The sequence below is a fragment of the Anticarsia gemmatalis genome, chromosome 30, assembly GCF_050436995.1.
Source record: "Anticarsia gemmatalis isolate Benzon Research Colony breed Stoneville strain chromosome 30, ilAntGemm2 primary, whole genome shotgun sequence".
In the NCBI taxonomy this organism is placed as follows: domain Eukaryota; kingdom Metazoa; phylum Arthropoda; class Insecta; order Lepidoptera; family Erebidae; genus Anticarsia; species Anticarsia gemmatalis.
This window is the reverse complement of record NC_134774.1, coordinates 1,236,181-1,258,776: the sequence shown is the minus strand read 5'-3', so window position 1 is coordinate 1,258,776 and position 22,596 is coordinate 1,236,181. Positions and strand designations below refer to the sequence as shown.

At 40.0% G+C, this 22,596-nt stretch overlaps 4 protein-coding genes across 4 annotated transcripts in view; 3 read left to right on the top strand and 1 right to left on the bottom strand.

Moving 5' to 3' along the window:
* Positions 1–12,237, top strand: part of Invadolysin (leishmanolysin-like peptidase, invadolysin) — a 125,119-nt gene extending 112,882 nt beyond the window's left edge. Inside the window, exons 12-18 of the mRNA XM_076133499.1 lie at positions 84–271; positions 3,327–3,459; positions 4,499–4,658; positions 5,363–5,457; positions 6,255–6,326; positions 6,994–7,125; positions 7,894–12,237. Coding sequence (XP_075989614.1) covers positions 84–271; positions 3,327–3,459; positions 4,499–4,658; positions 5,363–5,457; positions 6,255–6,326; positions 6,994–7,125; positions 7,894–8,052 — 939 coding nt within the window. The 3' untranslated portion in view covers positions 8,053–12,237. The remainder of the gene's footprint in view (positions 1–83; positions 272–3,326; positions 3,460–4,498; positions 4,659–5,362; positions 5,458–6,254; positions 6,327–6,993; positions 7,126–7,893) is intronic.
* The window catches only part of LOC142985371 (uncharacterized), a 46,558-nt gene extending 24,316 nt beyond the window's left edge, over positions 1–22,242 (bottom strand). The window contains exon 1 of the mRNA XM_076133496.1: positions 21,936–22,242. Coding sequence (XP_075989611.1) covers positions 21,936–22,097 — 162 coding nt within the window. The 5' untranslated portion in view covers positions 22,098–22,242. The remainder of the gene's footprint in view (positions 1–21,935) is intronic.
* Positions 12,706–14,533, top strand: LOC142985500 (uncharacterized). The gene is made up of 3 exons (XM_076133709.1): positions 12,706–12,811; positions 13,868–13,956; positions 14,337–14,533. Exons 1-3 carry the CDS (start codon positions 12,727–12,729, stop codon positions 14,505–14,507), a joined length of 345 nt encoding a protein of 114 aa, XP_075989824.1. The 5' UTR covers positions 12,706–12,726; the 3' UTR covers positions 14,508–14,533.
* On the top strand, positions 15,534–20,833 carry LOC142985499 (uncharacterized). The gene is made up of 3 exons (XM_076133708.1): positions 15,534–15,739; positions 19,082–19,417; positions 20,621–20,833. The coding sequence occupies exons 1-3, from the start codon at positions 15,712–15,714 to the stop codon at positions 20,818–20,820; spliced, it is 564 nt and encodes a 187-aa protein (XP_075989823.1). The 5' UTR covers positions 15,534–15,711; the 3' UTR covers positions 20,821–20,833.
* Positions 22,243–22,596: the final 354 nt, after the last annotated feature.

Below are 22,596 nucleotides of genomic sequence, written 5' to 3'. Positions count from 1 at the left end.
GATACTGTATTGTTTTGATAACCAACTTTTGTACCATATTTTCTGCGAATAAAAATAATTTGAATTTAACATTTTTCTTTCAGAACGAAGCAATGACAGGCACTCACACACAAAACTCAGTGTTCAGCCGAATAACATTCGCACTAATGGAAGACACGGGCTGGTACCGTGCGCAGTACGAGCACGCCACGCCACTGCACTGGGGCCGCGGGCTCGGCTGCCGGTTCGCCATGCGCTCCTGCAAGCACTGGCTCAACACGCAAAGGTTCAGGTAACACTTTGTTACACGCGCTGTGTATAGCTGGGGGCACAAAAATATTTAGGGGCACATAACTAACTTGTGGGGGCACATGTGATGTATAGGGGACCATGGCATATTTAGGGGCACATGACTCGCTCCAGGGGCACATTACAATTTAGGGGCACATGACTGTCTTAGGGGCCCTAGACACTTAACAGGGGCACGGGACACATGGCAGGGGCACAAGACACTTACTATCAAGGGCACATGGTTCCCACTCAAGCAATAACACACACTCGGGGCACATCACTAACAAAAGCTACACAACACTAAGCGTACAATACACAGAGGTAGTAATATAACACGGTGTCTGGTACCGCGCGCAGTACGAGCACGCCACGCCACTACACTGGGGCCGCGGGCTCGGCTGCCGGTTCGCCATGCGCTCCTGCAAGCACTGGCTCAACACGCAAAGGTTCAGGTAACACTTTGTTACACCCGCTGTGTATAGCCGGGGGCACGAAAATATTTAGGGGCATGTACATTTTGAGGGGCACAAAACTAATTTTTGGGGGCACATGATTCGCTTCAGGGGCACATGACACACTTCAGGGGCACATGACTCACTCGAGGGGCACATTACAATTTAGGGGCACATGACTGTCTTAGGGGCCCTAGACACTTAACAGTGGCACGGGACACAAGTCAGGGGCACAAGACACTTACTAACAAGGGCACATGGTTCACACTCAAGCAATATCACACACTCGGGGCACATCACTGAACACAGCTACACAACACTAAGCGTACAATACACAGAGGTAGTAATATAACACGGGCTGGTACCGCGCGCAGTACGAGCACGCCACGCCACTGCACTGGGGCCGCGGGCTCGGCTGCCGGTTCGCCATGCGCTCCTGCAAGCACTGGCTCAACACGCAAAGGTTCAGGTAACACTTTGTTACACCCGCTGTACATAGCTGGGGGCACAAAAAAATAGGGGCATGTAAATTTTGGAGGGGCACATAACTAACTTTTGGGGGCACATGACTCACTCTAGGGGCACATGATTCGCTCTAGGGGCACATGACTCGCTCCAGGGGCACATGACTCGGTCTAGGGGCACAACAATTTAGGGGCACATGGCGGTATTAGGGGCCCTAGACACTTAACAGGGGCACGGGACACTTACTATCAAGGGCACATGGTTCACACTCAAGCAATAACACACACTCGGGGCACATCACTCAACAAAAGCTACACAACACTAAGCGTACAATACACAGAGGTAGTAATATAACACGGGTGCTGGTACCGCGCGCAGTACGAGCACGCCACGCCACTACACTGGGGCCGCGGGCTCGGCTGCCGGTTCGCCATGCGCTCCTGCAAGCACTGGCTCAACACGCAAAGGTTCAGGTAACACTTTGTTACACCCGCTGTACATAGCTGGGGGCACAGAAAAAATTAGGGGCATGTAAATTTTGGAGGGGCACATAACTCGTTTTTTGGCGGCACATGACATTTCTAGGAACTCGTATCATTTAGGAACACGACTTTCTTAGGGGCACATAACACTATTTTAGGGCCACACGACTCGCTTTATGACAATAGACAGGGGCACATGACATGACATTTACCAAGGTGACTATGAGGGGCACATGACTCATTTTTAAGGGCACATAACACTTTATGAGGGCCCTAAGTCGATTAACAGGGGCACAAATCACTAACAAATGTATGTGGGGCACATCAACACATGGTTCATAGTTAAGCAATATGACATACTTGGGGCACATGACCCTAATTTTCACAAGTATTTCAACTAGACTGATTTTTTTTTTACAATTAAGTCTAATTTTTATTATTTTTTTACAAGCGATTCCTCGGACAATACAACGGAGTAAGTTAACTCACGGCCAATTTCAATACCCTATCTACGATTACAGATAGATTGCTATCTTAGATTTTTACGAATTATCTATCTTCAACTGATCTCGGTGGCACTTGCTATCCATAGATTGGTTATAGAAAACCAAGTAGTTATAAAATGATAGATAATGATACTATTTTATAAGTAAACCATGGATAGATAGGGTATTGAAATTGGCCATTACAAACAAGTCTTTAAATACTAATATATTTGGTAGGTGGTAGATTCGAATCCCACCAGGACAAATAAAAGTTTATGAAATTATGAAAGGCTTATAAAGTGTTTTGTTTCTTTCACTCCTTAGCGAAATGAAAGAGAGAAAACATATTATAGCAGCTTTTTAACTAAAATAGGTTTATAGTGTGTTTATGAATAAGACGGTAATTATATATTGCTTAAATTTTTACTATAATTTTAACTGTAAATTTATGTTTGCAAGCGTAACTAATCGGACTATAACTAAAGAGTAAGTGAAATCATGATAATATTTTAATATGTTTCTATTATTATATGTCCTATTATTATTAAAGTCCCCAACCCGCACTTGGCCAGCGTGGTAAACTTAAGGCCTAACCCCTCCCTCATTACGGGAGGAGACCCTTGCCCAGCAGTGGGACAGTAATGGGTTAAATTTATTATTAAATGAAAATACTATACTATGACGACATATGTCAGTATTTCTATGCTAAGCAGCGTTATTTTTGCGACTAATAATTATAAATAGTCAATTATCACTTACTTTAACGGTGAAGGAAAACATCGTGATGAAACCTTGCATGCCTAAACTTTGTTTAATACATTTATTGAGGGCATGCAAAGTCCCCAACCCGCACTTGGCCAGCGTGGTGGACTCAAGGCCTAACCTCTTCCTCATTCGGGGGGTTAGACCTTGAGTCCACCACGCTGGCTAATTGCGGGTTGGGGACTTAGCATACCTTTTGGTTTAAAACAACTCTCAGGCATTCAAGGTTTTTTCAAAATGTTGAGCACGAGTATTTGTTCTGAGCCTGGTTGTCAATGTATCTATATAAGTATGTATTTACTAGTATATAAGTATGTTTATCAGTTATCTGGTTACAGTACAAGCTTTGCATAGTTTGGAATCAAATGACCGTGTGTTTGTCCAATGATATTTATTTAATTTTATTACAGACGTAAGAATCCGGCACCATTTTGTGAACGCATCAAAGGGAACCCTCTCCGGACGGAGTGCTCACCTCGGAGAGACGCCGTGGTTCTCTGTAACTTAGTACGTCACGATAAAATACTGCCTAGAGCATATCAGGTAATTACATCAATTATGAAATATTTTTTGCTTTTATAGATTTACTAGCGGACCCGACAGACGTTGTCCTGTCTACACGTTACTAATAAATTAAAAAAACATTGTCCAGCGGACAAAATTGCGAATCTAAACCATTCTCAGATCCCCTTGAACACACACAAAAAATTTCATCAAAATCGGTCCAGTCGTTTAAGAGAAGTTCAGTGTCATACACACTAGAAGAATTATATATATAAAGATAGCGAAGCTCGCGGCTTAGTTAACAAGCGCGCGGATCTATCTTTGAGGTTAAGCCACGCTTGCCGAGGTTGTTCTGAGGATGGGTGACCATATTATACATTCCGAGTTCATCCGTGTCTCCGTGTGTCGTAAAGGCACGTTAAATTGTGGGTGCCTCTTTGACAGTCGTTAACAGTAGTCAGAAGCTCTAAAGTCTGACAACCAGTCTTACCGAAGAGTATCGTGTTATAACCCAGGTAACTGTGTTGTGGAGGTCAGATAGACAGTCGCTGCATGTAAAATACTGGTATTCAGCTGCAAGTCGACTCCAGCATACTCGGAAGAAAGGCTAGGCTGAGGAGGATGATTTTATTTTATCGTATGGTTAGTGATGAACTTAGTGTCGAAGTTGTTCAAATCGCCTGAAAGGCCTTTGACATGGCTTAACGACTGTCATCCTAGTAGACAACAACCGGGACCGTCATTCTACGTTACCTCCGAATCACGTAAACGCTCAGTTTAAATACCTCCATGCGGTCACTCATCTATAAAATGACCACGCCAAGGGTTGCTTGACATAAGAGCGCTTCATTTTACGATAGGCGCTGCCAAACAACTTGAGCAATTACGCTAGATTTTACTGCACGATATTTAGTTCCGCTTGTAAATAGCAGTGCGTGTGGAGGACTATTGCGCTTGGATCGCTCGATTGTTAGAACAGTCAACCGAGAGTCCTCTGCACTGTGTCTACGTTCAGTTTGATAACACCTACGCGTGTTCAAGTTGTCAATCACATTTTGACTGAAGATTTCTTCTCCAGCACTTCGACATCTTACCCAACGTGCCGCCGGGCGAGGAGGCCCACTACGGCGGCTCGGTATCGCTGGCGGACTACTGTCCCTACCTGCAGGAGTTCACGTGGCGACACAAGAGTGTGCTGGTCAGAGGCAGCCGGTGCTCCTACGAAGAAAACACGCCTAGTAAGTTGTATCACTCATGATCAAAATCAAATTATTTATTTATTTAGGTCAAATATCGACACTTTTGATAGTCGTTACATTTACAGAATCTACCACTAGCTCGGAAAGGGGGTAGAGCCTTATGAGATAACTAGCTGACCCGCGCAACTTCGCTTGCGTCACTTAAGAGAGAATGAGTCAAAAATTTTCCCCGTTTTTGTAACATTTTTTACTGGTACTCTGCTCCTATTGGTCGTAGCGTGATGGTATAGCCTATAGCCTTCCTTGATAAAAGGGTTATCTAACACTGAAAGAAGTTTCCAAGTCGAACCCGTAGTTCCTGAAATTAGGGCGTTCAAACAAACAAACTCTTCAGCTTTATAATATTAGTACAGGTGATAATTAGGATCGAAGACTCTCCCTTTCTTCATCCGTCCCCTTAACTTCCTTAGGATAAAAGACCACACTGAACTCTCCCCACTTCCGCGTATGGCCTCTCCTTCTGGGTACCCCCCCCCCTTTATGTGTACCCCCCACTTCCGCGTACAGTCTCTCCTTCCTCTCTAATCGAGGAGGGCTTAATAGTTTTAGCAGTTGGAATATAGAAAGGTTACGAAAGGGCGTATATAAATAAAGGTGTTTGTGTGTGTTAAATTTTTCATCGAGCAAGCAAACTTTTCAGCTTTATAATATAAGTAATATTTAATCATGTATTTTCCTTTCAGAATCTGACGTCAATTTCGCTTTAGAGAACTATGGTACTCACTCAAAATGCTTCGACCATAGTGACCGAGTTTGGGAACAAAAATCATGTCGACAGGTAATTTTATTTACTTAATAATCATAAGAGGCGCTCATAGCCAGTTGCGCTCACCGGTCGGTAAACGATCTGTGAGTTAAGCAAACCTTAGCGCGGTCATTCTATAGATGGGTGACCGTTTAGTGTTAGAACTGAGCGTCTCCGTGCTTTGGCACGTTCAAAGTCGGTCCCGGTTGTTGTCAATTAAGATAACAGTCGTTAAGCCACGTCAAAGGCCTTCGGGCTTGAACAACTTTGACACTAGGTTGACCACTAACCATACGATGAGAAGATTAATCGTTTAGTTAGTGGTCAACTTTGACTGCTGCTGTGGCGTATTTGGTAGTGTGTGCGACTACAGATGTCTAGGGTTCGAAACCTAGTTCGGACCAAAAAAGTCTGTTCAAAGCTTTTGTGTGAAGAATTTCGAGATTGCCTGTAGTTAGGAAATTGAGGTCGTAGACCTCCGTGCCTCGGAGAGCACGTGCCCTGCGCCTGACCTCTCACTGGTCGTGTGTACCGTCTCACCGCACTATGAGAGTGATGTAATAGAGAGTGTACCTGTGTATTGTGCACACGACACTATAAACAAACCCTCTTATTCATAAACACACTATAAACTTATTTTAGTTAAACAACTACTATAAAATGTTTTCTCTTTTTCATTTCGCTAAGGAGTGAAAGAAACAAAACTCTTTATAAGCCTTTCATAACTTAATATATTTTTTATGAATAAGAGGGAAAGTCTTTTACAGATGGCTGGTTTCAATGAAACTGACATGGGTCGGATTATTTATTATATATTTTTCATTTTTCAGATAAGAGAATGGCAGCACTGGGGTTCGGGTTGCTATAAATATAAATGTGAAAGTGGTCGCCTACATATTGTGGTGAGTAAAACTAATTATAAATATACTAGCTGACCCGCGCAACTTCGCTTGCGTCACGTATGAGAGAATGGGTCAGAATTTTCCACGTTTTTGTAACACTTTTTACTGTTACTCTGCTCCTATTGGTCGTAGCGTGATGATATAAAATATGTATTTTTTTCACGAAAATATTCTCAAACTTATTTATATCTCTTAATATAACGAAATCGCGCTAAGACATATCCGCCATTAAAACAGTTGCCATGACAACGGAATTTTGTTAATTCAGTGTCATTATAATATTGAATATTCGCGACTTCGTTCGCCACCTGAATTTTCCCGGGAAATGCGTCATTTTCCCGGGGTAAAAAGTAGCCTATGTCCTTTCTCGGGTATCAAAATATCTCCATACCAAATTTCATGCAAATTGGACAGACAGACAGACAGAGTTACTTTCGCATTTATATTATTAGTATGGATACTAATACAGTGAACTTGGGTAACTTTGAATCATTTGGGTAACACTGAACGTGGGAATTTGAACTAGTTTCGAGTATTTTTTCATATGAAACCAACACAATTGATAAAATTTTATTTTAGTTTTGCAAACTTTTATTCATTGTAGAAGGAAGGAAGTAAGGCTGATTAATTTATTTTCTTTACAAAATTTTCTTTTATTATTTTCCAGGTTGGCAACTACTCATATACCTGCTTCCACGCGGGACAGGTGCTTCAAGTGAGGATTATTAAGAAGGGCTGGCTTCATAAAGGGGGGGTTCTCTGCCCCCCTTGTCGCGAGCTGTGTGGAGCTGAATTTGCTGTGAGTAAAAAAAAGTCGCCATAATATAATCGTAACCATATTGTGGGTTCGAATCCCACTCAGAACAAATATTTGTGAGCAAGAGTAAGTGCCGTGATAGCCAAGTGGTATAAGTTGACACCTCCAAAGCAAGTGGTTTCAGGTTCGAACCCGAGGCAACACACCAATGACTTTTCGAAGTTACGTGTGTATTAGAAATAATTATCACATGCTCCAACGGTGAAGGAAAACATCGTGAGGAAACCTTGCATGCCCAAAATTTGTTAAATACATTTATTGAGGGCATGGAAAGTCCCCAACCCGCACTTGGTCAGCGTGGTGGACTCAAGACCTAACCCCTCCCTCATTACGGGAGGAGACCCTTGCCCAGCAGTGGGACAGTAATGAGTTAAATTTATAAGAGTATCTGTTCTGAGCCTGGTTGTAAAATCTAGTAGTTTGTAATCAAATGACCGTGTGTGAGTTGTCCAATGATATTTATTTATTTATTGGACGACTCACACACGGTCATTTGATTACAAACTAAGCAGAGCTTGTACTGTAACCAGATAACTGATAAACATACTTATATACTTCTAAATACATACTTATATAGATACATTAACAAGCAGGCTCAGAACAAATACTCGTGCTCATCACACAAATATTTGTCCCGGGTGGGATTCGAACCCACCACACGCGGCGCTACGGTTAATGCGACGAGGTGACCACTTTAGCCACTGCGCCAAACGTTATTATGATAATAAGACATTTATTTCTTTGTTTCAGTCGAGAAACGAGTATTGCAAAGGGGGCGAGGAACCCCTCCCGCCGAATTTATATCCAAACGACATTCTAACTTGTGGGTCCTCAAATTTGACCCCAACGCAAATAATTACTACATTTATAACAGTTTTCAATACATATATTTATTTATTTGGACATTAGTAGCTCAAAATGTACCAACCAGTTTCTGAGGTACATTTATCGGTAGTTTATCCATTCAATAGCGTTTAAACTCATTGAAATGCTATTGAATAGATAAACTACCGCTAAATGTATTTCAGAAACCGGGGGATAGTCAACGGGGCCGTTTGTTTTTATAAAACGGAATAAAAATTTGAAAATTAGTCATTACGTTTGTATAAAATTTGAATGTGTTAAAATTGTAAAATAATTATTAAAAAAAACATCTTTTGAAAGCATTTTGAGGCATCCCCCGGTTTCTGAGGTACATTTAGCGGTAGTTTATCTATTCAATAAAGTTTAAACTCATATGAAAAAAAGCTATTGAATAAATAAACTACCGCTAAATGTACCTCAGAAACCGTGGTTTAGTAATATAGAATGTACTTATCTATGGTATACTAAACATGTGTTTGTTACTATAGACAAGTATTTTTTTTATAAGTTAACTAGTAGACCTGCGGTTTCGCTCGCGTTGGTCATGGTATGGACTGACTGACTGACTGATAATCATCGCACAGCCTAAACTATAGAAATTAGAAACATGAAATTTGGCCAAAGAAACCCTCTAAGAAAGGATGTTTAGAGGCGCCCGTAGCCAGTTACGCTCACCGGTCGGTAAACGATCTGTGGGTTAAGCAAACCTTGGCGCGGTCATACCATGGATGGGTGACCGCATAGTGGTATTTGAGCTGGGCGTCTCCGTGCAATTTGAACTAGTTTAAATTATTTTATCATATATAACCAACACAATTGATAACAGTTTGCAAAACTAAAATGAATCTTTATCAATTGTGTTGGTTTCATATGAAAAAATAATCGAAACTAGTTCAAATTTCCACGTTCAATGTTACCTAAATGATTCAAAGTTACCCAAGTTGACTGAAAATAAACACATGTTATTTTCGAAAAATCATCTCCTAAGGGGTTAAAATAGGTGATGTTAGTCAACATTTATTTTTCCTAACTTTTAAGCGAGCGAAGCCGCGCGGTTCCACTAGTTATTTAAACATATAAGTTTCATAATGCTGGATATAAGATGTTTTTAAAAGTATGAGTGAGATAGACTGATGTGGGTGAGAGAAATAATGTAAAAAATAAGATTTTGAATTGAAATTAATTATTTATGTTCAAATGCGGACTTGATTCTTAAAAATGTAATTTATACTAATATTATAAAGTAATATGTGTCTAACCTTTCTTCCTAACTATGTTGGAGTCGGCTTCCAGTCTCACCGGATGCAGCTGAATACCAGTATTTTACATGCAGCGACTGTCTATCTGACCTCCACAACACAGTTACCTGTGTTATAACACGATACCCTTCAGTAAGACTGGTTGTCAGACTTACAAGCTTCTGACTACTGTTAACGACTGTCAAAGATCTTTCAAAATGACTGCCAAGAACCACAATTTTACATGTCTTCCGAAACACGGGGAAACTAGGTATGCATAATATCATAATATGGTCACCCATCCACTGACCAAACGCGGTACGTATAGCTTAACCTGTGAGATCGATCCGTTTGGCTGTTGTTAGTAAGCCACTAGCCTAAAAAAATATGTTATAATACTGTAAAATAGTTGTATTCAGCTGCATCCGGTGAGACTGGAAGCCGACTCCAACATAGTTGGAAGAAAGGCTAGATTGATATATTATATAAATAATATCATATAATCCAGTTTTTAAACTATCTGTGTGCCAAATATCATTTAAATCATTAATTTCCTCTTAAAAACATCCAATATTTAATTTCAAAATCGGTGCATCCGTTTCTGAGTTTACCACACACATACAGACTTTATAATATTAGTATAGATAAAAAATGACTGTTATTATTTTAAATCATGTTTTAGTCAAAAAAAATTATGTGATTTAAATATTTCTTTATTTTTTATTATATCATAATCACCATTTTAATATTAAAAAAAAAATATGTACTTTTATTTTAAATTCATGAAAAATCATTTTTAAGTGATTAATGATTATAAAATAATGTATGAAAAGATATTTTTCAAACAAATAATGTGTGAAACGATCTGAATTTTGTATGAAATATGTTTGTATGTTAAACTGTGTATTATACTTAAATATAAGAAAATATGACAGCCTAAATAAGTCACTAGGAAAATATAGTAGTCCGGAGTTTGGTCACCACGCCGCTACCATTGCGTCGGGAGGTCGTGGGTTCGATTCCCACACGGGACAATTATTTGTGCGATCAAATAATTGTTTCGGGTCTGGTTGTACTTTGTGTCCGTCGTTTGTATGTTTGTAAGAGTCCCCGCGACACAAGAGCAATTCTTAGTGCGGGAGTTGTCTTTTTAACGAAAAATATTTTAAATTAGTGACTTATTTTTGCTGTCGTTTTTATATTAGTCGGTGATCACCGGACCAAACTGTATATACTAGATTTTAATACTTAATATTTCAACCTAAATGCCATATAATTACTTAATTTACTTTATATTATATAAATATTGATATTTTAATTCTATTTTGGGTAAACAATCGTGATGAAATTCTCTACTACTATCTAAAACCGGCTAGTTATCGAGAAATTTTGTATGAAAATCTAGGTAGCCTAAAAACATTCCTCATTTTAGTACTCGAGTCTTGAACTATCTCTATTTTGAATTACTTCGAAATCGACTCAATAATTTTACCTAAAAACCGTTACAGATAAATAAAAATCACATAACTGAAAAATTAATTTTACTCAAAATGGAATTAAAATATCAATATTTTCGACTTACTTATTATTATTTTAGTTTTAAGGCCTGTTTGAAAACTTCCGGATAAGTACCAGATATGCTAACCGAAGGATTATAGACAGAGGTTTTATAACGCTGCCTCACATATTAGGTCGGGGAAAAAGTCTTTCCGCATTATAGTATGTATGAACTTGTAATAAAATCTTTTCTCTACACAAAGAAGCTCGATATTTGGGTACCTCACGAGCTCACTGAAAGAAACCTAATGAACCGTGTACTCATTTGTGATTCTTGAAGCCAAAGAGATTTTATTACAAGTTCATACATACTACAATGCGAAAAGACTTTTTCCCCGACCTAATAGTTAAAAATACGCATCTAACAAGTTGAAATGGAGAAAAAAATATATTAATTTTCAAATGATTGCAGTGCATACAAAATTTTATTTCGCTAAGCTGATAATATAACAATACGAGATAGAGGAATCTAAATATATAATATCTAAATAACTCAAAGGTGACTGACTGACATACCCCCGGTTTCTGAGGTACTTTTAGCGGTAGTTTATCTATTCAATAGCGTTTAAACTCACATAAAAAACGCTATAGAATAGATAAACTACCGTTAAAAGTTCTTAGGAACTGGGAGATAGTGATCTATCAACGCACAGCACAAACTACAGGATGGATTGAGCTGAAATTTGGCATGCACGTAGATGTTATAACGTAGGCATCCGCTAAGAAAGGATTTAAATCAATTCTACTCCCAAGAGGATAAAATAGGGGATGAAAGTTTGTATAACAAATCTGTCCTAAGTCACTAACGCGGACGAATTCGCGGTCAAAAGCTAGTAAAATATATAGGCAGATGCGACTTTTTTTTTGCTGATTCCGGCTATCTAATATATTAAATTCTCGCGTCCCAGTTTTCTTTGCCATACTCCTCCAAAACGGCTTGACCGATTTTGATGAAATTTTGGGAGCATATTGAGTCGGTCTGAGAATCGGCGAACATCTATTTTTCATACCCTTGAGTGACACTATTTTTTTTAAATTTATATTGCAAGGCCGCGATTGCCGGGTCTGCTGGTATGGTATATACATAGAATAGGATACGGGAATTAACGCGAAAAAATAAAAAGACGCGAAAACGCGAAAAAGTAAAACACGTGTATTTTACCTTAAAATGCCTAACGTTTCGGTGTCGGCTAACTATGTAAATCAATTTCGACAAAAATGTTACCTCTGTAATGTTGAAAAGACACCTCTTTTTCTATTATCGGGGGCAAAAAGCGTCACTAAATTATCTAGAGGATATCTTATCTGGTACTTAACTGCAAGATAAAACTGGCGGTTATTCTCGCAATTTGTAAATATATTACTTAAGATTGGTGCTTTAAACTTAGTTGTCATTCTGTTAAATATTTATTTATATATTATAATTTGAAAAATGTGATTTTGTTTTATTTCCGAAAGAGCTCGTGGCATAATAAAAACATATTTATGTCCCACTGCTGGGCAAGGGTCTCCTCCCGTAATGAGGGAGGGGTTAGACCTTGAGTCCACCACCCTGGCCAAGTGCGGGTTGGGGACTTTGCATGTCCTCAGGAACTGTGTAAAAGTGAATGAGTGAACGAGGGAGTGAGTGAATGAAAGAATGAGTTTAGTAAATTTAGTGGTGTCCAAAAATTTCAGGGGATGTTAGCCTCTCCCTCATTACGGAAGGAGACCCTTGCACAACAGTGGAACATTAAAGGATTAATATTACAAACAGGACAAAACCGGGCGATAATCTAGTGAAAAATAAATTGATTCTTATTAAGAGAAAATGCATCAATTTGCAAGTAATTGCTATAAAATTGATTTCACACAAAATAACTACAAAAACAAGCGATTTATCCGATTATTATCATTAAACCAACTGAGTTTTAACAATAATAATATGGAGAAGTTATCACCGATTCTTATTCTACTTTCAACTGTATATCTGACAATTGCACATAATTACGTGTGTGATTTTTATATGGGTAAGTATTAGCCAGCTTTCCACACACCCAGTATCGCACGTTCCTAGTATGGTACAGTATAACGCTAGTGCTTGCAGCGCGCTCTGAGAGAGCGATGTTGGTCGCGGGCGCGGGGAGGTGATCGCGGTGACGGCTCTGCTTTCTCCTTACACAAGCGATTGTTGTTTCAAGCGCGATACAGTGTGTGTGTAAAGGGGATAATTGTCTGTATAAAAGACCGGACAAGTGCGAATACAACTCGAACATGAAAGGTTCCGTACTATGAGAATAAAAAAATACCCACAATAACACGTTTATTGTATGGAGACCCCCATTAATTTTGACTTTTTAGTATTTGTCGTCAAAGCGGCAACGGGAATACATAATTTGTAAAAAAATTAGCTTTCTAGCTATTACGGTTAGGTAATAAGATACAAAAATAATGTGAAGAACTTTTAGGCATGCAAGGTTTCATCACGATGTTTTCCTTCACCGTTATAACAAGTGATCATTATTTCTAATACACACATCACTTGGACAAGTCATTGATGTGTTGCCTCGGGTTCGAACCGTCGACCACTTGCGTGGTAGGCGCCCAAACACTCGGCTATAATTAAATGTCTTTTCACACAAAGCTACATAAATCTTTGATAATCAACGATTTCAGTCTTCAAACGACAAATCTACCTAGCCTTTCTTCCAACTATGTTGGAGTCGGCTTCCAGTCTCACCGGATGCAGCTGAATACCAGTGTTTTACATGGAGCGACTGTCTATCTGACCTCCACAACACAGTTACCTGTGTTATAACACGATACCCTTCAGTAAGACTGGTTGTCAGACTTTCAAGCCTCTGACTACTGTTAACGACTGTCAAAGATCTTTGCCTATCTACAATTTAACATGCCTTCCGAAACACGGAGGAACTCGTTCTATAAGATGGTCACCCATCCACACATCAACCTCAAACGTGGCTAACTTCAATTGGTTTAGTATGGCGGTAGACGCTTCAAAAATCGTTGAATATTGAAGATTTACGTAGTCTTATGTACAAAGGGCTAAGGTTTATTTATTTTAGGTGACCAAAGCTGGAATTTATCAAGAAAATGCATTGATGAATACCACGTGCTACAGTCGGGAAAACAAAATTGGACTATAGTTTTACCGGTATGTATCTATACTAATATTATAAAGCTGAAGAGTTTGTTTGTTTGCGCGCTAATCTCAGGAACTATTGGTTCGGTATATAATTATTTATTTTAAACGATAACTCCCGCATTAAGAATTGCTTTTATGTCGCGGGGACTTTTACAAACATACAAACAACGGACACAAAGTACAACCAGGCCCGAAACAATTATTTAAATTTGTGGATCGCAGATATGTTTGTTTCGTGTGGGAATCGACTGCTATCAAAAGCTCCCGGGTTCTAATCTTAAGTCAGGCTTATCTTCCGAAACACGGAAGAACTCGATATGTATAAAATGGTCACCCATCCAGAGACCAATCTTGGCAAGCGTAACTTAACTTTTGATATTTATTTACAGCACACGGCAGGGAGAAGCATCAGTTTTATATGCGTGAACATTACAGACGTAGATATTAATGCCACCAAAGTATATTATTCTGCCGCATTCTTTCAACTGAAAGTGTTCCTGCCATCGGCACCTGAAGAAGACTTGTTAATGCACGTAGTAGCGCTCGATGACGGATATTAAATCTATACTAATATTATAAAGCTGAAGAGTTTGTTTGTTTGAACGCGCTTATCTCAGGAAATCCTAGTCCGATTTGAAAAATTATTTCAGTGTTAGGTAGCCCATTTATTGAGGAAGGCTATTATTATAGGCTATATGACATCACGCTACGACCAATAAGAGCAGAGTACCAGTAAAAAATGTTACAAAAACGGGGAAAATTTTGACCCATTCTCTCTTATGTGACGCAAGCGAAGTTGCGCGGGTCAGTTAGTAAAATATGTAACTAAACTCTGGTCTCTGTTTATTCCTATAGGAAAAGGGCATGATGTTATCTAATATATACCTAAAATTCTCGCGTCACAGTTTTCGTTGCAATATTCCTCCGAAACGGCTTGACCGATTCCCATGAAATTTTGTGAGCATATTGAGTAGGTCTGAGAATCGGCCAACATCTATTTTTCATACTCCTAAGTGACACATTTTTTTTTAATGTCTATGGCAAAACAACGTTTGCCGGGTCAGCTAGTGTATGAATATATATCAAAACAGTCATTAAGCCACGCCAAGCCTTCGGGCGGCTTGAACAACTTTGACACTACGTTGTCAATTAACCATACGATAAGAAGAAGAATAATTAAATTTAGATTTAACACAATCATTTCTCTGTGCTGGGCAAGGGTCTTCTCCCGTAATGAGAGAGGGATTAGGCCTTGAGTCCACCACGCTGACCAAGTGCGGGTTGTGTTAAAGAACTCTCAGGCATGCAATGTTTCATCAAGATGTTTTCCTTCACCGTTATAACAAGTGATCATTATTTCTAATACACACATCACTTGGAAAAGTCATTGATGTGTTGCCTTGGTTCGAACCGTCGACTACTTGCGTGGGAGGTGCTAATTTAAACCACTCGGCCATTACTGCGGCCATTACGGCCATTAATAAACAATTTTACGTAATTTATTTGTAATTAAAAGTATGATTAATAAAGATTTATCTAAAACTATAAACATATAGGTAACAATGCAAAGAAAACTATTGCCATCTCTTTCTAAGATACACTAATAAGTACATGACAGAAAGAGACAAAAAATACCATAAAGATTTAGTTAGTGATTAATTTTACGAGGCTTTTTTATAGAGTGTTAGAAAATGTATAAATTCTTTTCCTTAAAACATTTTTAGTTTATCTGTAATTGGTATATTGAAATTATAATTATTAAAAATGCAAGGCCTGGTCTTTCTTCTTTTGGGTAAATATATTAAATCTATACTAATATTATAAAGCTGAAGAGGTTTTTTGAACGCGCTAATCTCAAGAACTACTGGTCCGATTTGAAAAATTCTTTCAGTGTTAGATAGCCTTTTTATCGAGGAAGGCTATAGGCTATATAACATCACGCTACGACCATTAGAAGCGGAGTAGCAACAAAAAATGTTATAAAAACGGGGAAGATTATGTCCTATTCTCTCTTATGTGACGCAAGCGAAGTTGCGCGGGTCAACTAGTACTTAATATACTAGCAGCGTGCTCGGTTTCGCTCGGTTTAACCAGTTATTTTACAAAATAACCCTTTACGACTTCCTACTTTCCTTTCTTAAAATATTATAAACTAGCTGACCCGCGCAGCTCCGCTCACGCTTTCTTGGTTTTATTTGATACCGCAAATTTTCAAATTTATTCACCTTTTACACCTTTCTCTGGACTTCCACAAGTAATTTAAGACAGTTGGTAGTTTTCCTCACTTGAAGACGTCTCTTGGTAGTTTTTCCTCTCTTTCCTCACAGCCGAGTGGTATAAGTTGACACCTCCCACGCAAGTGGTCGCAGGTTCGAACCCGGGGCAACACACCAATGACTTTTCGAAGTTATGTGTGTATTAGTAATAATTATCACATGCTCCAACGGTGAAGGAAAACATCGTGAGGAAACCTTGCATGCCTAAAAATTTGTTTAAAACGTTTATTGACGGCAGGCAAAGTCCCCAACCCGCACTTGGCCAGCGTGGTGGACTCAAGGCCTAACCCCTCCCTCATTACGGGTGGAGACCCTTGCCCAGCAGTGGGACATTAATGGGTTAAATTTACTATTTATTATGAAGACGTCTCTTGGTAGTTTTTCCTCTCGTGAAGACGTCTCTTGGTAGTTTTTTCTCTCATGAAGACGTCTCTTGGTAGTTTTTCCTCTCATGAAGACGTCTCTTGGTAGTTTTTCCTCACTTGAAGACGTCTCTTGGTAGTTTTTCCTCACTTGAAGACGTGATGAAGACGTCTCTTGGTAGTTTTTCCTCACTTGAAGACGTCTCTTGCTAGTTTTTCGTCACTTGAAAACGTCTCATGGTAGTTTTTCCTCACTTGAAGACGTCTCTTGGTAGTTTTTCCTCTCATGAAGACGTGATGAAGACGACTCTCGGTAGTTTTTCCTCTCATGAAGACGTCTCATGGTAGTTTTTCCTCTCATGAAGACATGATGAAAACGTCTCATGGTAGTTTTTCCTCACATGAAGACGTCTTATGGTAGTTTTTCCTCACATGAAGACGTCTTATGGTAGTTTTTCCTCACATTAAGACGTCTCATGGTAGTTTTTCCTATCATGATGACGTGATGAAAACGTCTCTTGGTAGTTTTTCCTCACTTGAAGACGTGTCTTGGTAGTTTTTCCTCTGATGAAGACGTCTCTTGGTAGTTTTTCCTCACATGAAGACGTGATGAAGACGTCTCTTGGTAGTTTTTCCTCACATGAAGACGTTTCTTGGTAGTTTTTCCTCACTTGAAGACGTCTCTTGGTAGTTTTTCCTCTCATGAAGACGTCTCTTGGTAGTTTTTCCTCACTTGAAGACGTCTTTTGGTAGTTTTTCCTCACATGAAGACGTGATGAAAACGTCTCTTGGTAGTTTTTCCTCACTTGAAGACGTCTCATGGTAGTTTTTCCTCTCATGATGACGTGATGAAAACGTCTCTTGGTAGTTTTTCCTCTCATGATGACGTGATGAAAACGTCTCTTGGTAGTTTTTCCTCAATTGGAGACGTCTCTTGGTAGTTTTTCCTCTCATGAAGACGTCGCTTGGTAGTTTTTCCTCTCATGAAGACGTCTCATGGTAGTTTTTCCTCTCATGAAGACGTCTCATGGTAGTTTTTCCTCTCATGAAGACGTCTCATGGTAGTTTTTCCTCTCATGAAGACGTCTCATGGTAGTTTTTCCTCTCATGAAGACGTCTCATGGTAGTTTTTCCTCACTTGAAGACGTCTCTTGGTAGTTTTTCCTCTCATGAAGACGTCTCATGGTAGTTTTTCCTCTCATGAAGACGTCTCATGGTAGTTTTTCCTCACTTGAAGACGTCTCATGGTAGTTTTTCCTCTCATGAAGACGTCTCATGGTAGTTTTTCCTCTCATGAAGACGTCTCATGGTAGTTTTTCCTCTCATGAAGACGTGATGAACACGTCTCTTGGTAGTTTTTCCTCACTTGAAGACGTCTCTTGGTAGTTTTTCCTCTCATGAAGACGTCTCATGGTAGTTTTTCCTCTCATGAAGACGTCTCTTGGTAGTTTTCCTCTCATGAAGACGTCTCATGGTAGTTTTTCCTCTCAAGATGACGTCTCCTGGTAGTTTTCCTCTCATGAAAACGTCTCTTGGTAGTTTTTCCTCACGTGAAAACGTCTCTTGGTAGTTTTTCCTCACATGAAGACGTCTCTTGGTAGATTTTCCTCTCATGAAGACGTCTCATGGTAGTTTTTCCTCTCACGAAGACGTGATGAAAACGTCTCTTGGTAGTTTTTCCTCACATGAAGACGTCTTATGGTAGTTTTTCCTCACATGAAGACGTCTTATGGTAGTTTTTCCTCTCGTGAAGACGTCTCTTGGTAGTTTTTCCTCACATGAAGACGTCTCTTGGTAGTTTTTCCTCACATGAATACGTCTTATGGTAGTTTTTCCTCACATGAAGACGTCTTATGGTAGTTTTTCCTCTCGTGAAGACGTCTCTTGGTAGTTTTTCCTCACATGAAGACGTCTCTTGGTAGTTTTTCCTCTCATGAAGACGTCTCTTGGTAGTTTTTCCTCACATGAAGACGTCTCTTGGTAGTTTTTCCTCTCATGAAGACATGATGAAAACGTCTCATGGTAGTTTTTCCTCACATGAAGACGTGATGAAGACGTGTCTTGGTAGTTTTTCCTCACATGAAGACGTCTTATGGTAGTTTTTCCTCACATGAAGACGTCTTATGGTAGTTTTTCCTCACATGAAGACGTCTCATGGTAGTTTTTTTTATCATGATGACGTGATGAAAACGTCTCTTGGTAGTTTTTCCTCTCATGAAGACGTCTCGTGGTAGTTTTTCCTCTCATGAAGACGTCTCGTCGTAGTTTTTCCTCTCATGAAGACGTCTCGTGGTAGTTTTTCCTCTCATGAAGACGTCTCGTGGTAGTTTTTCCTCTCATGAAGAACTATCATGAGACTACGCTACGACCAATAGGAGCAGAGTACCATTAAAAATGTTACTAAAACGGCGAAAAATTTCACCAATTCTCTTTTATGTGACGCAAGCGAAGTTGCGCGGGTCAGCTAGTTTAAAAATATAATCAATCGAATTTCAGTCACGTTTTTCCTCCACGTCGATGCATACGTCCTTCTTCAAGTGCGAAAACAGAACGACAATGTGTCCAAAGTAGACGCATTGATACATAAAACGGTGCCTAATAAGAAAATAGACGAGTTGAAAGACAGAATCGGTCGAAAAAGTTATAAAAAGGACTTCGAAAGACCCGAAGACAAGTCTTTTGAGAACTCAGTCTTCAATGGCGTCAAACAGCTTGTAAGCCAGGAGAAAAAGTCGGATCTCGTTGAAAGTATCGCTCAGAAAATCGTTGATTTCGTCAAAGAAAATGCCGCGCCTATTTACCGGTCTTTGAAGAAGAATCAGGCTCTCGCTGGTAAGTCAACTTTTGTTTGTTTGTTTGTCGTATGGTTAGTGGTCAACCTAGTGTCAAAGTTGTTTAAGCCCGAAGGCCTTTGACGTGGCTTACCGACTGTTATCTTAGTAGACAACAACCAGGACCGACTTTTTAACGTGCCCTCCGAAGCACGGAGACGCCCAGTTGAAATACCACTATGCAGTCACCCATCTATGGAATGACCGCGCCAATGGTTGCTTAACACACAGATCGTTTACCGACCGTTGAGCGCAACTGGCTATGGGCGCCTCGTGTAACTTTCGTGTAAGCTGGTAAGGGTATGCGACTGCCGCGCAAGAGGTCTCGGGTTCGAATCCTGAGTCTTCCCAAAAAGTATTTTCTGAGATTCTCTGTTAAAAATTTCTCAGAGATTGCTCGGAGTTAGGAAGTTGAGGTCTTAGACCTCCGTGCCTCGGAGAGCACGTAAAGCCGTCGGTCCTGCGCCTGACCTCTCTCTAGTCGTGTCGGTTATCCGTCCCACCAGACTATGAGAGTGATGGAACAAAGAGTGTACCTGTGTATTGTGCACACACTTGGCCACTATAAACAAAGTCCGGCACAGTTGGCTGGTTTCAATGAAACTGGCCGCCGTAGCTGAAATCGGCCAGGACCTCATCATCAAACTCTTGGCAGCGTGGTGGACTTTGAAATTTGGTATATAGGTAGCTGAAAATCCAGAATAACACATAGTCTTTCTATCCCGGAGTTCCCGAGGGATCGGGATTTACACAGGAAGGGTTTCCACGTGGACGAAGTCGCGGGCAGCCAAGTCAAGCTTACCTATCTATACTAATATTATAAAGCTGAAGGGTTTGTTTGTTTGTTTGAACGCGCTAATCTCAGGAACTACTGGTTCGATTTGAAAAAATCTTTCAGTGTTAGATAGCTTATTTATCGAGGAAGGCTATAGGCTATATAATCTATACTAATATTATAAAGCTGAAGAGTTTGTTTGAACGCGCTAATCTCTGGAACTATTGGTTCGAATTGAAAAATTATTTCCGTGTTAGATAGCCCATTTATCGAAGAAGGCTATAGACTATATATCATCACGCTTCGATTAATAGGAGCAGAGTACCAGTAAAAAATGTTACAAAAACGGGGAAAATTGTGACCCATTCTCTCATAAGTGACGCAAGCGAAGTTGCGCGGGTCAGCTAGTCATAAAAAAAATTGTTTCAGACCCGCAAGTTGTTCATTTCCGCAGTGAAAAGCCTTCTGTCATGTTGAAACTGGACACATCATCGTTTATAGATATCGTGCAAAATGCTTTGAAGTCCAATAAATTGAATCACTTTGTGGACCATTTCTCAAAACGTGCTGCCGTTGCCTATGTTGATGTGAAAGGTAAAGTCGCCGAAGCGATCCGACGAAATGAGTAAATAAATTTGTTTCATCGTTTTTAGTTGTTTTATTTATCCATACTAATATTATAAATGCGAATGTAACTCTGTCTGTCTGTCTGTTACTCAATCACGCCTAAACTACTGAACCAATCTGCATAAAATTGGGTATGGAGATATTTTAATACCCGAGAAAGGATATAGGCTACTTTTTACCCCGGGAAATGACGCATTCCCATGGAAAACTTTAGGTGGCGGACGAAGGCGCGGGTAAAAGCTAGTATTCTACATTAAGTATATAGCAGTGGTAGCCGAGTGGTATAAATTGACACCTCCCACGCAAGTGGTCGCAGGTTGAACACGAGGCAGCACACCAATGACTTTTCTAAGTTATGTGTGTATTAGAAATAATTATCACTTGCTCTAACGGTGAAGGAAAACAACGTGAGGAAACCTTCCATGCCTAAAATTTGTTTAATACATTTATTGAGGGCATGCAAAGTACCCAACCCGCACTTGGCCAGCGTGGTGGACTCAAGGCCTAACCCCACATTACGGTAGGAGACCCTTGCCCAGCAGTAGGCCAGTAATGGGTTAATTATTATTATTATTTATATTCTAGGTTTTGCCTAGAATAAGAGTTCCCGGGATCTATCTATCTTAGGCCCCTCGTTCACGGCGACCTTTTGAAGCGATGCAAACTCAATACTGTCGCCGGTAGCATCGATACAGACGCAAAGCGATCGCTAGCTGTGTGCCACACGCGTCGCCCCCGCCCCCCTCCTTTCTCTCCCCGATGTCACCCACCGCGGTCGCGCTTGTATCAATAGTCGAACGCGATTCAGTCGCGATGCAAACACGATTCAGTCGCGGTTCCCACACACGCGCCGCCCCCGTCCCCCTCCTTTCTCACCCCGATGTCGCCCGACGCGGTCGCGCTTGTATCAATACAGTCGTGATGCAGTATCGCTATTATAGCCCGTTGCAAAGGCGACTAACAGGCGTTAGAAGCGATGCCGTCGTGCGTTTGCCAAACGCGCCTTTTCTTTTCCGAGCTAGTGGTAGATTCAGTAATTGTATCGACTATCATAAATGTCAATATTTGACCTAAATGGATAAATGATTTGATTTTGATAATTTAAAAGTTACAATACCTTATTTGGTGCACGACATTTCGATCTACGCTGACTGGTGTAGCTGCTGAGCGTCGTCTCCTTAAGACGCAAGTTTCTACGCCTACCCACACTTAGTGTCCACAAATAACTAATTTCATATTGTATGAAAAACAAAACACTGCGTTCACGATGTAGGTACATACATTCCACTGCTGTCACAATTATTACCAATCTAGCCTTTCTTCCAACTATGTTGGAGTCGGCTTCCAGTCTCACTGGATGCAGCTGAGCAACTGCCTATCGGACCTCCACAACACAGTTATAACACGATAACCAACGGTAAGACTGGTTGTCAGACTCAAGCTTCTGACTACTGTCAACGACTGACAGTTTTTTGAAAATGACAGTTGGGACCCGCAATTTATCGTGCTTTCCGAAACACGGAGGAAATCGTGTTTTGGAATAATTTCACTGATCACCCATCCACAGAATAATAATATTGGCTTCATTATACTATTAAAAATAGAAGATTATCAAAACACATCGATACCGCGATAGATTTTAAAAATGGCCGCCTAACGACTAGTGACGTCAACATGACTTAACTAGGGGTGGGCTTAACTCCAATAAATCGAGTAAAATTCCTTTCAACTCGGGTTTAAATTCCTAAGTAGAATATTTAATTATTATTGCTCAATTA

Coding starts and splice junctions, on each gene's coding strand:
- LOC142985500 (XM_076133709.1), top strand. CDS start 12,727: ATGGAGAAGTTATCACCGATTCTTATTCTACTTTCAACTGTATATCTG. Junction 12,812..13,867: donor CGTGTGTGATTTTTATATGG/GTAAGTATTAGC, acceptor TATTTATTTTAG/GTGACCAAAGCTGGAATTTA. Junction 13,957..14,336: donor ATTGGACTATAGTTTTACCG/GTATGTATCTAT, acceptor ATTTATTTACAG/CACACGGCAGGGAGAAGCAT.
- LOC142985499 (XM_076133708.1), top strand. CDS start 15,712: ATGCAAGGCCTGGTCTTTCTTCTTTTGG. Junction 15,740..19,081: donor CCTGGTCTTTCTTCTTTTGG/GTAAATATATTA, acceptor ATCGAATTTCAG/TCACGTTTTTCCTCCACGTC. Junction 19,418..20,620: donor GAAGAATCAGGCTCTCGCTG/GTAAGTCAACTT, acceptor AAATTGTTTCAG/ACCCGCAAGTTGTTCATTTC.